The 18,156-nt window shown below is 42.7% G+C and overlaps 1 protein-coding gene across 1 annotated transcript in view; it reads right to left on the bottom strand.

Annotated features, from left to right (window-relative positions):
- Positions 1-18,156, bottom strand: part of KMT2A (lysine methyltransferase 2A) — a 78,165-nt gene that overhangs the window by 31,185 nt on the left and 28,824 nt on the right. Inside the window, 11 exon segments of the mRNA XM_032427999.1 lie at positions 434-554; positions 766-861; positions 1,509-1,655; positions 5,568-5,681; positions 6,246-6,377; positions 7,555-7,628; positions 7,973-8,350; positions 8,767-8,831; positions 10,612-10,846; positions 11,757-11,934; positions 13,730-16,383. Of these exon segments, the coding sequence (XP_032283890.1) occupies positions 434-554; positions 766-861; positions 1,509-1,655; positions 5,568-5,681; positions 6,246-6,377; positions 7,555-7,628; positions 7,973-8,350; positions 8,767-8,831; positions 10,612-10,846; positions 11,757-11,934; positions 13,730-16,383 (4,194 nt within the window).

Here is an 18,156-nt window from a genome sequence, read left to right as displayed (position 1 = left end):
TTAGTTATTACAAAAATCCCCTGAATTCTTCCCATATAAGCTAACGAAACATTTTAGTTGCTGTGATACTCTGTGTAAAGGAAAGGGTAAGACCAGGAACTTAGTAAACCCTTGACAAGATGTATAAAACGTTTTACTTCATTCCACTGGAGTGTCCAGTTCACCCTGTAGGCACCAAATATAGGGGCGCCTGGGTGGCTCAGTCGTTAAGCGTCTGCCTTTGGCTCAGGTCATGATCCCAGAGTCCTGGGATCGAGCCCTGCATCGGGCTCCCTGCTCCACGGGAAGCCTGCTTCTCCCTCTCCCACTCCCCCTGCTTGTGCTCCCTCTCTCGCTGTGTCTCTCTGTCAAATAAATAAAATCTTTAAAAAAAAAACAAAAAAACACCAAATATACTTTCTAAAAGCTGACGAAACTGGCTTCCCCGCGGTACCTTTAGCGAAGAGTTTGGCACAGTCATGGCACAGGGAGAAGTCGTGAGACCACTGTGCGTCCCACCCTTTGCCTGGAGTTGTGGATCCACAGCTCTTGCAGCGAACACACTTGGTGCAGATCTGGAAAAGAAAGGAAATTCAACAGGAATTTCTTATTTTTAACATCTCGTCTTATTTAAAGAGACCTCAGATGCAATCCGTTTCTCAGGCTGACCTCTTTCCTGGGATGGCTCTTCCTAGTAATGAGACCAAAGGGACCCCCGTTACAGGGTGGGCAAGCCCAGGAGCTCCATGACAGTTCTCTCTGCAACCGTGTCATATGGGTACTCACCCAAACTTTCTTTTTCTTGGTGGGCTTGGTGGGGTAGTTTGGTCCCAGGCACTCGGGGTGATAGCTGTTTCGGCACTTATTACACTCCAGCAGCTGCTGTAGGGAACACAAAGGCAGGGGATGAAGAGGTACACGCTTCCAGTTATGAAATAATTAAGTCGTGGAGATGGAAAGTACAGCCGAGGGAATAGTCGGTGAGACTGCGGATGGGGACTGTGCTTCTCATGGTGAGCACTGAGTCATGTGTAGAAGTGCTGAGTCACTGAGTCATACACCTGAAACTCACATCATATTGTATGTCAGCTATACACTAATAAAAAAAAAAAGAAAATATAAAGGCAAGAAGTGGGAATCACATCAAAAAAAAAAAAAGATGGGCATCACATCGACTCACTTGAAGCACCCATTTCATATTTATCTTCAAGTAAGTATAGCACATCATTAGAACAGTTTAAATTGTCTCATAAATTATTTTACTCTCAAAGAAAGCACTGGGGTTTATGTCCTGCCAAAGGCACTCAGTGATGAATATTCTTATCAGGTAGACTGGCGTTATTGGGGGGATTTTATCTAATGCCATGTTTTCTCCTATATTCCCCAAATTAAAACACAAAAATAGGCAATGAATTATACCAAATTAAATAGTCGCGATAGACTAAGTCAGCAGAGGAAAAATACAGGTACAAAACCCTAAACCAAAAGGCAGAAACGGAAATAGAGAGTTCTGTTACTTAGTTTTATACCTTGGTGGCCTGATGCTGCCTTCCACAAACGTGACAGAACTTGCAGCGGCGACAACACCAGTTCTCCAGCTGGTCCTCCAGGGGGCGCTCGTTCTCCTCTAAACAAAACTTGTGGAAGGGCTCACAACAGACTTGGCAATACACAAACTAGGGTAAGAGGGGAACACAGAAGTTGTCAAATAACATGTAGAGATCAACCAAATGCTATTTACAGACCTCAGGCTTTAGGAGTCCAATGGTGTGTGCATATATATACATATATATATTTTTTAATTTAATACATAATCATTTTACAATGACTATGTAAAAAAAAAAAAAAAAAAAGCACAAGATTAGGCACTGAGGGGACGCAGGGGCCTAAAGTAATAATGGTAGAATTTAAAAAGTAACAAGATAAATATAATCCCAGATTTACCAGAATGCGTTAAGTGCCTAAGGCAAGGTACAAGCAAGAGCTATGGGAAGGGGGAAAGAGGGAGGATTTTAAAGCCTTCCTACAAAACTAAAGACAGTTGTAAGCTCTGGTTTGTCCTTTCCATCTCTAATTGTAGAAATGTTATTTTCATGTAAGGAGTTTTTAAAAATTTGAATGAGGATGACCCAGACTCTTCTTTTGCCATAGCAGAATTATTGGGACAACTGATCAAACCTAAATAAGGTTTATAGATTAGATAACAATATACCACTGTTAATTTCCGGACTTTGACAACTATACCATGACTGTATGAGAGAATGTCCTTGGTTTTAGGAAATACATACTAAAATATTTAGACATAAAAGGACACGTCTGCAACTTCCAAATTTTTAGAAAAAAAATGTGTTATATATAAAATGTATGTACATATTTTCTCACTTTGTAAAATACAGATACACAAAGAGAAAAGGATAAAGCAAAAATATGAACATTTGGGCAATCTGGGTGAAGGGTATATGGGAATTCTTTGTACTACTCTCATAACTTTTCTGCAAATCTGAAATGATGTCAACATAAAAGGTTTTTAAAAATTCGAGGGGCGCCTGGGTGGCTCAGTTGGTTAAGCGTCTGCCTTCAGCTCAGGTCATGATCTCAGGGTCCTGGGATCAAGTCCTGCATCGGGCTCCCTGCTCAGCGGGGAGTCTGCTTCTCCCTCTGCCTGCCGCTCCCCCTGCTTGTGCTCTCTCTCTGTCAAATAAATAAATAAAATCTTAAAAAAAACCAAAACTCGAATGTCTGGGGATCCACAGGTGGCGCGGTTGGTTAAGCATCTGACTCCTGGTTTTGGCTCAGGTTGTGATCTCACAACCGCGCATCAGGCTCTGCATTCCATGCGGAGTCTGCTTGAGATTCTCTCTCTCCCTCTCCCACTGCCCCTCCCCACAGGGTGCTCTCTCTGTCTAAAATAAATAAATAAATCTTTAAAAAAACACAACAAACAAACCTCGAATGTCAGAATTCATCAAACACTAGTTATGCTTTGGTAGGAGTATAATGCAGGCAGTGAGCTATTCATTCTCTAGTTCAGTTTTTAGGAATCCTGTGGGATTGCTGTGCACAACTACTCAATTTAAATTAAAGCAATTATACTCTGAAAAAAACCCCATTTTATCACGGAAGTTGAAGGACTGGTGCTACAAGTTATTCCTGTGAGCAGCATATGTGTGGACGTAAAACATTACGTGCAAAAGAGATACAATAAACCCCTGACACTTAAAACCTGAATATTCTTAGTCTCAGTAGTATCTAAAGCAGCCGCACCACTTAGAACAATATTATTGTTCATAATAGGCACAAAAATATTTGCTTAATGAACGAATACCAGACAATAATCTGTAATTTTGCTACTGTATAATTTAACATAGCAAGTGGGCAGGACTGAATCTCTTAACTAGTGAGTGAGTCTCCCTGATTGCTCAATATGTACATTATAATCTGGCCTTGGAATTTCTTCATGACCTTAAAATACATGTGATAAAATAATAAGCTAAGGAGGTATTCTAGAATTGAGAATTGTATGGATGACAAACTACTGCTTCCTATTTAAAATTGTGCTTTGCATTGTAAAGGTGGCAAATACGCACTGCAAAAGACTCAAAAGGATAAAGAAAAATAAAGAGAAAACAAGGCACCCATAATCCAATCACACTTTTAAGATTTTGGTGTAAATCCTTCCACAATTCTTTCTGCATGTATATATATATTTTTGAAGATTTTGTATTTATTTATTTGACAGAGGGAGACACAGCGAGAGAGGGAACACAAGCAGGGGGAGTGGGAGAGGGAGAAGCAGGCTTCCCGCGGAGCACGGAGCCCTATGCAGGGCTCGATCCCAGGACCCTGGGATCATGACCTGAGCCGAAGTCAGGCGCTTAACGACTGAGCCACCCAGGCGCCCCTGCATATATATATATTTTAAAACAATGTCCAAACCAAAATGGGATCACGCTTTACATACTACTTTGTAATCTGCTCTTTTATTAACTCAGTGAAGTGTCATGGACACCTTCCCATGTCAATATCAATCTATATTACTATCTAGGACTTCATATTGGCCCTTATATGCATGTCCTATGATTAAAGACTCCCGCCCCTTATTGACAAACTTTTGGTTGTTTCCTATTATTTGTTATCATAAGCAGTACTGAAATAAACCCTTCTGGTTATTATATAGAGAGAAAAGGGTTTATTACATATATATGTGTACTGCACACACACATATATACACACATACCTATGCATATAGCTATTTGCTGTTTCTCTAATTATATCCTTAGGATAAATACCTGGAGTGCCACTGCTGGGTTAGACAGTATGTTCATTTTAAAAATAAATACGTATTTCTGAACAATCTCCTCAGAAAGAAAGATTGCAACTAAGTCAGATTCCACCAACAGGAAGTCCCTATTTCCACATGCTCTTTTTCCCCCCACATGACTTTTTAAAAAAGATTTTATTTATTTTTAAGATTTTATTAATTTATTTTTTGAGAAGGGGGGCAGGAGAGGGAGAGAGAGAATCTCCAGCAGACTCAGAGCTGATGGGAGCTCGATCTCACAACCCTGAGATCATGACCTGAGCCAAAATCAAGAGTCAGACGCTTAACCGACTGAGCCACCCTGGTGCCTCTAAAGATTTTATTTTTTTAAGTAATCTCTATAGCTAACGTGGGGCTCGAACTCACAACCCCCAAAATCAAGAGTCGTGTGCTCCACCAACTTAGCCAGCCAGGCACCCCTTCCCACGTTATCTTTTTTTTTTAAGATGTTATTTATTTATTTGACAGAGAGAGACAGCGAGAGAGGGAACACAAGCAGGGGGAGTGGGAAAGGGAGAAATAGGCTTCCTGCTGAGCAGGGAGCCCGATGTGGGGCTCGATCCCAGGACCCTGGGATCACGACCTGAGCCGAAGGCAGACGCTTAACAACTGAGCCACCCAGGCGCCCCCCACATGATCTTTTTAATCATGCTTTAACGTCCAATTTTTGGTCCTCAGAAGGCTTTGCCCCTGCCCACCATGTTTTTATTTCTCATTTTGTGAATTACATATTCCTGTCCGTAGCCTATTTTTTTTACTGGGTGTTGTTCCTTTTTCTTATTAATTGCTAAGAGCTCTTTGTAGACAAGGGGATTTTGATAATCAATATAAGATAGCCATCTCTTTTTCCAGAAGTGCGCTATATCATCTTTGCCATGTTTGGACATTTGGCAGAACTATCAGAACTCTAATAAAAAGAGTGCATTTAAGACATGAGACCATTAATCCTTTCACACTCAATAATTTTGCTCCTCTACTAAGCAGCAGATTCCTTCATGAAATCTCTAAAAAACTTGTAAAGCATTTCATTAGCTGGACAGTAGGGGCGCCCAGCTGGCTCAGTCGGTGGAGACTGAGACTCTTGCTGTCTGGGTTGTGAGTTCGAGCCCCACGTTGGGCGTAAATATTACTTTAAAAAAACAAATCAAAAATAAAGAGGGGACAGTACCTGCTACATACCAACAAGACAGAAGAAATGATTTCTTTCATCACAGCAAAATCATCTACCATTCAACTGTCTGGGGTACCAAGAAGCAGCTTCTCTTACCTCCACGTGCCCACTGCTGGCACAGAGAAAGCAAACCACTCTGGGTGTTATAGGAACAGAGGTCAAGATTCCTAAGCCTCCCATCTCCCACACATTTTCTGCTTCACAATCCTCCTGTAGAGAGAGAGACGGATCGTTTATGAAAGCGTTCCAGTGACACACAGCTTTGGATCGAGAGCAAGGCCAGCAAGCATAAAATCAGAGTGACATCAGAGTGGCAAGAAGACTTCGTTTCGGTGGGTTCAAGAACAACCTGCTACTTTAAAAAATTTTCATCTCAGACACAAACTGTTAAAATGCTCACCTACTGGTTTAATTCATGTTAACGAGAACGCAAAGATATCCCGGGAGTGACTTTTCCTTAGAGTTTTGCTGATTCAAGCAATCATCATGGTTGGAGAATTCCCACGTGAAAGAATTATTTCCTCAGACGCTGTTCTCATCCGAATGCACTTTCTTGCTCAGGCTGATGCCTGTGTTCGTTCGTCAGCTCGTAAATGGTGACCTCACGACACTGACCAGAGTTCTCTCACACCTGAACCCACCTGCCAATGGTAGTTCTTATTCCCTGACTGGGTGCTGAATTCCCCCTCTTTCATCAACACCTTGGATAACATCATTTTTCTGATCTGAAGTCCATGACGCTCGACATACTACATGGTCACAAAACGCTTTTACCTTAAAGTCCACTCTGATCCTGTGGACTCCATCTGCTGGGATTTTTTGCTTCGAACTATTGCCATTGGAGAGAGTGCTGAGGATGTTCAAAGTGCCTGTGTTCTCCTGCTTACTGACTGGAGGTGGCTTTTCCTACAGAGACAGAAGATGGATAAAGAAAAAAACCACATCCCACTTGCCTTCACTTTTGCAACAGGTAACGACGCAAACAAAAAGTCTTATTAACAGCTCTGGAGAACACGTTTCCAACACAAGTATTCCACAGACACAGAGAGTTGATCTTCAGATTCTTTTTTCCATGGGGGCTTTTATGTATGTATCACAGCCCCAGGAGAATCCCAGGAGAGTCCCAGGACTCTCCCTCCTGTGGGTTTTTGTCTTGCTTCTTCGTGGTCCACGAGGTCAGCTGCGGTTGTTGGCACAACGAAACCAAAGGGACAGCATGGGAGCAGGTTATTCTGCCATTTTTCTAGATCTTTAAGTTGCACATCCAATCTGGGGCTGATCATTCTACTCTTGTTTAACTGGTCTAGGATGGTCACAATAGTATTCGCAGCTCTGGGACCATTAATGATTTCAACTCACCAGTGTAACCATGCTTTATCACCACAGTCAGAAGCCAGACAATGACCTTGGAGCAAGGCTTAATAAGACCCTGGCATCTGCCTCTCTTTGGCATTGTTGATGCCTCAGCCAGGACGCTCATGCACCACCATTATGGTGGCACAGAGAGACGGCAGAAAGAGCCAGAAGATTCTTTCTTTTAACAATTTATTTATTTGAGAGAGAGAGAGCACGCGAGTGCGACACGCGTGCGCAGGGAGAGGGGCAGAGGGAGACGTGGAGGGAGACTCTGTGCTGCCCAATGCGGGGCTTGATCCCACGACCCTAAGATCACAACCGGAGCAGAAATCAAGAGTCGGATGCTCAACCAACTGAGACACCCAGGCGCCCCGAGCCAGAAGATTCTTAAAGACCTCTCTCTCTCCACATAAAAACATAGTGGACACAGGGAAGGGTGATGGCTATAGACAAATATCGCTAAAGGACGTCGAGGGCAAAAACAATCACAGTAAGCGGCCTGCGGCATCAGCCTAAGCACGGAAGGCCACAGAGAAGGGGAAAGACAAAAAACAAGACGAGCTAAAGCCTAAACCTGCTTTGTTCATTTTAAGGAAGTCCACGGCCATCTGCAGAGAAGCAGATACGCAGTTTCCTTCACTCAATCACGTAAATGTCAAGGATAAGACTATGTCTTATGAATGCAACGCATCCCTGAGCAATGGCAGAGAAACAAATCTCTCCTCACCTTTTCTTTTGGTTTTTGTTTTACAGGAATACTTGGGCGAGGAGCCACTTTTTTCTGCTTGCTTTGCTCTGGACCTAAAGAATTCAAAATAAATTGCAATCAGACACCACTAAACTCAGAGTTCGTGCTAAACAGCAAGGACCATCTCAGGACTAACTGGCCTGTGAAGAAAGGGGCATTAGAAAACACAAAAACCAACTTAAACTCTAGGCTTTACACAGGAAATTAAGACAATACCTCCAACTTAACTGGTTTTTTGCTTCTATTTATTATTATATAAATAGCTTAAAAGAAAGCTAATTTTACTTAACTAAAAGCTTAAAAATATACATTTCGGGTTTCCAAATGCTGTTTAAGACATCGGTGTTCTTTGCTGGTACTTCTGGTTCCGCAACTCCTTCTTGCCTTCCTCACTCACCTGATTCTGGTGGTGGAGGCTGCTTTTTCTTGGGCTCACTAGGAGTGGTCTTGGGAACTTCTTTTCTCGGTGGTGCTGTGCTCGGTGGCTGTGGAGGGGTGACTGGCACTGGCTGGGAGGCCTGCTTGCTGGACTTCCTGGAAGCTGGAGTGGTAACTTGTTTGGATTCAGGAACTGGGGTGGAGGCGTTCCCTTCTTCGCTCTTTTCCTCGATGGGCTTTCGAGGCGGAGGTTCACTATTGCTTTTCTTGGGGGCAGGGTCCTCTCTTGCTGATGGGACAGGTTTCTGACCAGAGTCCACCACGCTCTTCCCAACATTGCTCTCCTTGCTCTCTTTCTTTTCGCTGGTTTTAGACTTTTTCTCTTTCTTTTTCACAGCTAGGGGGAAAAAGACCAAGATGATTTATCTATAAGTGAGAAAAACTTTCTTTAAGACAGAAGCAGAGGAATGTAACACTATCTTATTCACAGTGCCCTGCGCTGAAGTCGACACTGGAAAGAGCAAGTTGGTCAGGTGAGACAGGTACACTTGTGTTGCTCTCGGAAACAGAATGGACTGGAATTGTTACAGGAATTTAAAAATTTTTTTTGATTACGGAAAATTTCAAAGTGAAGGGAATAGTAAAATGAACCCTCATATAACTACCACCCAGCTTCCACAACCACCAACTGGCTGGGAAAAGCAGTTAAACAAACAAACAAATGAACAACCAGCATTCTCCTGACACTAGATGTACGTGACTACGTGGTATTACGGCAGGAAACATCTGGGAAAAATCTTTTTACAACGCTACCTTTTGCTTGCTTCTGAAGGTAGGCTTTGGAAGGCATCCATTGTAGATTCTGACATTTTCTCATCCTAGGATAACAAGGGATACCATACAGTAAACTACATTTAGAAGAAAAGCCACTGAAACAAGTGTTAATTGGTCTGCAAGAATCAGTGAACCTTTACTAGGGTTCATTTTGAGAGCTGAAAAAAGTACTCAGATTCAATCTGAGCCTCTGAATGCTTCGATCAGCAATTTTACCTACCTTTAGGGTCTAAAAGGAATAAATATCAAATTATTTTTGAAATGGGACTCAAATTTCTTATAACCCAGTACTAACTAGCACCACACACAAAATGATCAGCTGGTGTTTTATAGTCAAATCGGTTCTGCTCCCTTATGATTAACATTCATATAGTAATCTGAATAAAAAATGGACTAAAATTAACCAACAAGTCCTTTGTCTGACACTACAATGCTACAGGTCTATCTCAGGGCTTTGATACATAGTTCACCCCTCAATTTAATGAAACTAAAACTTACTTTGAAATCTAAAACTGAGCTAAATACATTTCAACCCCTAAATTATAGTGCAGGTTTATCTTGCAATCATGTACCTTTCTGCTGATCAGTGATTTGTCTCACTTCCTCCCACTAATGGGACTGAGACAAGATTCTTGCTTAAGGCCAGACTAAATGAAAGCACAAAACTACTTACTGTCTCCTGGAAACTATCTCCCCTGAACTAATTTCTCCCAGCCACATTTTCTATAAATCACTTTCATGTTACCATTCATTCAGCAAATACCTATTGCTAATATCTACTCCTTGTGCCAGGCACTTTATGAGATGCTCAGTCACTAAAATTTGTTTGTGCAACTTGCTTGATCCATTTAAAACAAATTATGCCAAAGAGCAGAAAGTGAATCCACAAACTGACTTAAAAAAGGGAGAAAAGATCAAGTAATCAGGGGCGCCTGGGTGGCTCAGTTGTTAAGCGTCTGCCTTCAGCTCAGGTCATGATCCCGGGGTCCTGGGATCGAGCCCCGCATTGGCCTCCCTGCTCTGTGGGAGGCCTGCTTCTCCCTCTCCCACTCCCTCTGCTTGTGTTCCCTCTCTCACTGTGTCTCTCTCTGTCAAATAAATAAAATCTTCAAAAAAAAAAAAAAGATCAAGTAATCAAAACTTTCAGATCAAAAACTCCACTTGCATGAAAATATTCTGGGAGTTAGAAAGCCAAGGGTCTCAGACTAAGATATCACCACTTTTTCCTCAATGCCATAAAGGTAATTTCAGTTGACCTGAAAAATTATAATACAAATAGATATTATAATATATAGTTAAATTAAATATAAATTATAGCTCAATTATATGTGAATTTACATATGCATGTGACTTATATATATAACTTATATAATATATAAAATATAAATATATAAATTTGTCAGTTTTTACGTGGAAGGCCTCCATAGCTACACTGATATGGTAGCCACTAGGCACATGTGGCCATTTAAATTTAATTAATTGAAATGCAATGCAATTAAATATGTAGTTCCTCGGTCACACTAACCACCCTGCCAGTGTTCTACAGCCACGTTCGGCTAATGGCTACCACACGAACTGAGCAGACAGAGAATCTTTCCACCGCTGCAGGACTTTCTACTACACAGCACTGCCCTGAGTATTTCTTATTTCAGGACAGCCCAATCCTGGCCACATCACAAAATCCAACTCTGCAACGAACCTTGCACCTCAAGGAGACTCAACACAACCACACTCAGGTTTCTGATGCATCCCTGTGACAGACCAGGCATAAACACAACCTCCACGGCTGAGAGGTCAACACCTCAGAGTAAGACACCCACTCACTTGCAGCACTGCTTCTTTATATTTCGGCCACCAAACTTGGGTTTGTCTAAGCAATTAGTACAAACACCACAGTCCTCAGGCACCTGGCAGCCGGGACACTGCCCACACCGCCTGGATCGTCGCCCTTTCTTTACTGGAGGTTCCTGAGGCGCCTTGTTTCTGGTAACGGGTTTAATTGGTTTGATGGGTGGAGCAAGAGGTTCAGCATCTTCTGAGCCAGCAATTGATGACTTGTCTGTTAAAGAAACGTGTCGTTAGTTCTGAGGGAGTATCTAATTCCTTCTTGGGAGCAGAGGCGGAATTCGTCAAAATCCGTTTATATCATTATATACATTCAAGCCTCATTTTAATTGGGACTCCAAACATGAAATAAGTCATAATAAAAATATTCATAGGCAGAAATCAGAGCCTGTTTTAAATAATTCTTTAAATGTTTTAAAACGCCTATAACTTGCAGCTTGATGAAAGCAGAAATCCGAACACTGAGAACAAAACACAGTCTAACCGAAAACCCGGAATGCGAATTGAATGCTTCTTAAGATTCTCTAAACCTCTACATTTTATATAAGCAGTCACCTAGCATTTAAGTCACCCAGCATCTAAAGGCAACCGTGAGAATGTGCCCCACAGACCTCCAACAACAGGGAACGAAGCTAACTAACCAACGGCCCCAACTGCTGTGCTCTGAAATCCAGTGGTACACCAAGCCCACACTTACCATGGGGGTTGCTCCTAGGTAGTGACTGAGCATGGCAGGGATACTAAGGCGGGCCTGTTCCTGGGAGACACAAAACTCCCCTGACAGTCAGCTTTTGCTCAAGGACTCCCCGACAGCCTTGCCAAACTCTCTGGGAAGACAGTCTGGGAAGATTCTGCCCAACCCTCCCTCCCTCTCTCTTTCCCTGGGGTCAGACTTTCAGAGCAGCCTGACCATTGTCCCAGCCTTCCCCAGCTCCCCCCCGATTTTCTCTCTCGGGCATTTTCTCTAGGGTAATCCTTGCACATTGAATACACCCTTGCCATTTGCTTTTTGGAGGACCCAGACTAACACACAGTGCTATGAAAAGCCTACTAGGTATCCCCAGAATGATCAGCAAACAAATCAAAAAATTGCTCAGACTTCGAGGTTGACACCCCTGACCTACCATCATTCCCCATGGAAGACAAAATCTTCTCTCGTTCTTCCCATGGTAAGGCACTCAGGGTGGGCATGTCATCAGGAAACACAGCTCGTTTCCGGCCAAGGGCAACAGCAGCTCTTCTGCAGACATGTTTAATGCGGGGTCCTCGCACAGAGGTCTCTGACGAATCACTTTCTTGACCCTGAGTTAAGAGGCAAGTCAAAACAAACAACAGCAAGCATACATGTTGAAAATGTCATTAAATGAAGCCAAGGTACAGCTGGTAGGTCATTACAATCTAGAATCAACACATACAACTCTAGCTATTCCCAGCTGATAAGCCATGACAACCTACAGAAATCTACTAGTTCTGTATCCTAAAGTTGGCAGCCAAAAGGGGGGCGGGGCAGGGCTTTTAATCAAAAAACAGAAATCAACTAAATTTCTATTCCCCATTATACTACTGCTTTAAAACTCCCCTCAAAACTCAAGCTGCCAGTCTACGTTATCCAAAGTTTGGCCTGGAGTTAACAGGGCTTATCTAATCACAGGCTATTTCTTCTATTTCCCTGATCAACAGAGAAGTAGGGGAAACAACTTATAAATGTAAGCATGAAAGGCCACAGATCTGCACAGAAGCGTCTTGCATTTTATTTTTTATTTCAAATTAAGTCTCTTTTTATTTTTTTAATTTTTTTATTTTTAAAGATTTCATTTATTTATTTGACAGAGACACAGCGAGAGAGGGAACACAAGCAGGGGGAGTGGGAGAGGGAGAAGCAGGCTTCCCGCAGAGCAGAGAGCCCGATGTGGGGCTCGATCCCAGGACCCTGGGACCACGACCCGAACCGAAGGCAGACGCCTAACGACTGAGCCACCCAGGCGCCCCACCTCTCACATTTTAAAGAGCCACTGCTCCCATCACTAGGAGGCTAACCAAAATACGTCCAAAATGGTATCAGAAATAAATCCCATCATCCTCCTGCTAGAACTGTCAACTGGTAAAATTACTAAATGTAAATATGGCCCTAGGTTGAATAACATGAAAAACCTCAATGTGTGGTCATCTTAACCTAACTTGGTGTGTTGGCATAAATATGTATCTATTACATGGCAATTTTAAAAAAGAACCTAAAGATCCATGGGTTTTCTCAGAAAAGGCCAGTGCCTAGCTACCTTTGTAAAAAGAAAAAAAAAAAAAAGCTGTTCTTTGTAAAATTTGTCATCATCTTAATGAACTGAATCCTACAGCTTTTCTGCCTGCAACTTAAGGCTAAGGGCTTCTCATCTGTGTTCTGCAAATACCTATCATCTATTGCTCTAATCACTCACTGCTCAGAGGAAGAGAAGCCCCCCCACCCCATTTTCTTTGGTAAATAATAGTAAAACAATGTGACTACAAAAATGCACCATCAACATTAGGTCACAGATTCCACTACACCAAACCCATGAAGTACAAACTACCTTTCAGTCTTAAGTCACCACCTTCCTGTGCATCACAGTCCAGTGATCCGCCGTTCCTCTCAAATGTGTCTCATACTTTTTCATCTCTACCCACACTGTGCCCTCTGTTTAGAATGTCCTCCCCTATGGCACCTGGGTGGCTCAGTCAGTTAGGCGTCTGACTCTTGATTTCAGCTCAGGTCATGATCTCAGGGTGTGAGATCGAGCCCCGAGTTGGGTTCTGCGCTGGGCGTGGAGCCTGCTTGAGATTCTCTCTCTCTCCCTTTGCCCCTCCCCCCACCACCTGCTTGCCCTGGCGTGAGGGCACGCGCGCTCTCTCTTAAAAAAAGAGAAGAGGAAGAATGTTCTCCCCTGTCATTTCCTACCTATCAAAATCCTACCAGTCCTTGAAGGGCCGCTGCAAATGCCACCACTTCCCCTGCCCTTCTCCTGATTCCCAGAACTAGACGTCACTGAAACACTTCACCGAAAACTCACTCACAGAAGAGGCTCGATAAACTATTGAGTTTAACAGGCAAGATGGAAAAGAGTACCTGTGCTTTGGGCTGGTCGGTTTGTTTAAGACTCTTACTCTTCTCAATCTTGCAGAGCTGGGCTTTGGCCTTTTTTAGGAGGCTGGCAACCCTCTTGTCCGTCATAGGAAGCTTGTCTGCCTGAGCCAACATGGAGCCTATGGAGGAAGTGGAATGTTTAACAGTGCTAGATGAAGGAGTGGAAAGGCAGAGGGTTTTCTCCTTCTCCAGGGATGGGGCAGTTGGGCCGAGGTCCAAGTTGTTTTTTTCCAGATTTCCTCTCCCTTTCTTTATAAGTATTTTGGTTTTGACAGCTGTTGTATCCCCAAGAGTCACAGAAGCAATATCAGTCCCAGAATCAAGTGATGAAGACTTCTTCCGCCCTGTTGCTTTTTTGGCAGAAGATGATGTGGCAACATCTTCACCGACAACCTTGTCTTTGGAAACCCTACCCACAGGATACAAAGCAGAACTACTCTGAATTTCTGATCCCTTTTTCCTTTTCTCTTTCCTTGACTCCCGCTTATTCTCTTTTTCTCTCTCCCGGTCTCTCTCTCTACTCTTGTCCTTCTCCACGCTCTTGTCAGCATCTCGATCTTTGGACAGCTCCTCAGGGGCCTTGTCTTTATTTCTCCCTCTTTCAGTCTGAGAGCCTGGGGTAAACCAAGGGAAGAGAGGAGTGGGGCTGCCGGATGAAAACGGCTCTGCTGGAGCGCTAGCCTGCTTCCTCGGTCTCTGGCTTTTCTCTGCAGATTCCCCAGACTGAGTCAGGGAATGAGAAGGAAAAGTAAAAGTCGGGTTTAAGGCACTAGTGGCAAGAGGACTAACAGATATGCTTAACGAGGAAGAGACAGAAGACGGCGGGGTGAGAGGTGACAGCTCAGCAGTACTAAGCCTTCCACTTCTTGTCCTCATGGAGTGAGAAGGAGATCTTGGTTCAGATCGAATAGGGCTAAAGACTTTTCTTTTCCTTTTTCTGTTGGATACTCCTGAAGAAGATGTTCCAGCAGAAGTTCGATTACTAGGCAAGGTGACAGACTCAAATATTCTAGAGTGAGCCTCACTTGGAGTAAATCTCGGAGCTCTCAGAAGAGGGCTCCTCTTGTGCATATCGAACCTTGTTCCCGAGTGGAGTGGTGAAAACAATCGGGCTGAAGCAGCAGCACCGGATGTAGAAAAACCGGACGCGAAGCCAACATCCTCAGGAGTTAGTGGAGGGGGTCGGAAATTATCAAATATTGGTTTGCGAATAAGACCTTCTTTGGCATACTTTGCTGAGGAAAAGTATTGTGGCTCTGACCTAGAATGCTTTAAAGAAGTCCACCTAAACGTCGGTTCTCGCAAAATAGACTTGCGCTTCCCTTGCATGGGAGCAGCAGAAGCAGGCAAAAATGGTGATGCTAAGGGGATCGTTGGAGGCATGAGCCAAGGTGTGTGGTCAGAGATGCTGGAGGCTGGCTGCAGCGGCGGGGGTGGAGTAAGCAGAGGTGGAGGAGGAGAGGAAGAGGGCTGCTGCTGGGGGGCACTTTGTAGAGTTGATAGCTTTTTAGTTGTTCTAGATCCAAAACTTCTCTCTGACACGGAATACCTTCTGCTTCTCCTATCATTACTATCGTTTTCTGGGGACTGGGAAATAGGCAGTGGAGTATGAACTTCGGGGGTCTCGCTCCGCTCTTCAGGAAGTACCTGAATCTCCTCAGAGGCCTGAGAATCTGTGGAGGTATCAACACTGGGGCTACTAGATCGGGAGGAGTCTGAAGACATTTGAGAGGAGTGCTGAGAAGCTGCACTTGATTTTTCAGAAGATCCACAGGACGTGGCACTGAATCTACTGTTCGGTGTAGACTCTAGTCGGGCAATTTTAATTGGAGGGTCATAATCCTCATCCTCTATAAACCGCCGCGGGGTTTTAATGATCCGTGAGGAGATGGCACTGACGACAGGCATAATGAACTGTCGAATATTTTTGACCTGTGTCTTCACCTTTCTTCCCTGCAGCTGAGCTGCTTCTTTCTCAATTTTCTTTTGAGCCCCCTTTTTTGCCCTCTGCAAGAGCTGCTTAGCAATTGTTGCATCTGTCCTTTTAGAAGAAGGAATAATCCTAACCGGCTTAATCCTTCGAGGGCTTTGTCTGACTACTGTCTTATCTTCTTTTGTGAGTGGAGGTGTTCCTTCCTTGTCCTTCCGGACCTTCTGGGGCTTTTCCAGTTCAGAGTTAATGAGGAGGCCTGAAGGGGTCTTTATCCTTTCTGTCGATGGAGGCCTTCCTCGCCGTCGGACAATCTGTACCCCCTTCCTTCCTATTTGAAGCTTCCCTGTCTTAAACTTAGACTTGAGAGGAGAGAGTTTACCTGCTCTTAATTTTTTAATCTTTGTGGCTTGTTGAAATGTAGCAGAAGGTGTCCGTTTAATCTTTTTCAAGCTATCTTCTTTGTTTCCCTTTGGTAGCTCTGAAATGTCCTTTCCGTGTGTTATTTTGATTTTTACTCCAGGGAAGGTGGGGGGTCTTCCTCTCTTCTTTTCTATGCTTTTAGAATCTTTCTTCTTGATCTTATCTCCAGATTTGGTCTCTGATTTATTTAGAGGGGAAAACACAGACGGATCTGAGAGGATAGCTGAATTTCGGTCAGAGCCACTTCTAGGTCTCCCGCGAGGCTTTCGAGGGCTAGTTTTAACTGTGTATAAAAATTAAACAATGAAGAGCATACATTTAGCTTTGTAGTTCAGGTCGTGACTAAGCTGAATATACTTTAGCACAAGCCATTTTGTACTGACCTCTACCTGGTCTAGTGAGTCACTTAAACATCTTAATTGGGCTTAGTTTCTTTTCACCAAAAACTTGCCTCAAAGAAACCAAGTAAATAACATTCCACCTACAACACCTAACTTTTGGGACAGAACTACTAAGATAATGATAACAGATTTTCAACCAAGCAATTAATATGCAAAACTGATTTTCCTACCATTTCAGGTGAGCGAGGGTTTTTTTTTTGAATTAAAAAAAATAGGTTTACAAAAAAATCTGTGCCACCTTTTCCATAGCCTAGCCACGAAGATTAATATTTGAGAACATGTTCATAGTAAGCCATTCCATCTTTTCGGTGGAATTTTGGCTTTCACAAATTTGAACAAGGAGCTCTTCAATCGATAACATACCAACTTTTGTCAGGAAAGCACCTGGGCAGCTCAGCTTCCTATAGTTTCAGTCAGTTTTGTCAAAGTAAACTAAGAAAGCTTTATTGAATAGAAAAATGTTCATCCGTGAGACATCAGAATAAGATCACTGAACTCAATGGCATGTGAACTCCTCAGTGAAGTGACACGATGATGTGTCCATTAATCTACTCCCCTACTTACAGGTTCTTGAACTAGTTAGTCCCAGGTTACAAAAAAAATTTAACCCTAACTGACATCAAGAGCAAATCAACAATTTATTAAATCAGACTTCTTCTAGTCTAAATAAAGGGAATTTGCCCAATTTATAAATCAGCTCAATTTGCTACTTTTTCAAGAGACTTGAGAAAACAAGGCTGTTTTCTAAAATTCTTTGTATAAACCTGGATTTTCTAAATGGATTAAGAGTTTCCTGGTCTATCACATCTTCTCTTCCCTCATGACTTTCCAATGTCTGATATGACTCAACATTCTTCTGAGACTAAAACCTCCCCTAACAGGCATCAAAAGACATTTATGCCAGTATGATGAACATTTAAGACTATGGAACCAACTTCCTAACAGAACAGAAATCAACAAAGGTCTTACTCTTGAGCTTTCTAAATATAAATGTTTTTCTCACCAATTAACTTGAAACTTCCTTTAATACATTAAGGATTCATAAATCCATTCTCAATATATACTAATTACAACAAAAGTAATGGACTAGGAGACAGTAGGAAAACTAGGTTTCATTTCTTAAATAATGAAGCATACCCAGATGGTTTAAAAAACAAAAACAAGACAACATTCAAGGAAGACTGATAACCATTCAAGGAAAGGTTGTGAATTACTCCTACCCAGAAGTATATCACAAGATTCCTTATCATCATGCTAGACTTGAACCTGGCCACTCATAGGGCTTTATTAATCTGGAAAACCTCTTCTATCCAATTTTTAAAAGAATTTTTTGGTGGACAAGGAGGAAAACCAAAACAGAGAAGAGTCCAGCTCTGTTAATCACAACATACTCAGAGAACTCAAAAGTCAGTTATGAGTAACCGCATCATATATTTTCCCGGCCTCATTGTGTCATCTAGAAATGAAGGGTCGGACCAGAGGATCTCTAGAACCATGTTCCTATAGGAAGTTTTAGGATTCCATCGCGTCTTCAAGAGAACACGGCTACCACGTATGTGGCACAGACACTGAACACTACAGGCTAAGTCCTCCCAACTAGGATGGCAACACTCCCGCCATTTGGGAAAAAAGATACTGTCAACTTATATGTTTGA

Source organism: Phoca vitulina, unplaced genomic scaffold (assembly GCF_004348235.1).
Source record: "Phoca vitulina isolate PV1807 unplaced genomic scaffold, GSC_HSeal_1.0 scaffold38, whole genome shotgun sequence".
Lineage (NCBI taxonomy): Eukaryota > Metazoa > Chordata > Mammalia > Carnivora > Phocidae > Phoca > Phoca vitulina.
This window is presented reverse-complemented; position numbering and strand designations above follow the sequence as displayed.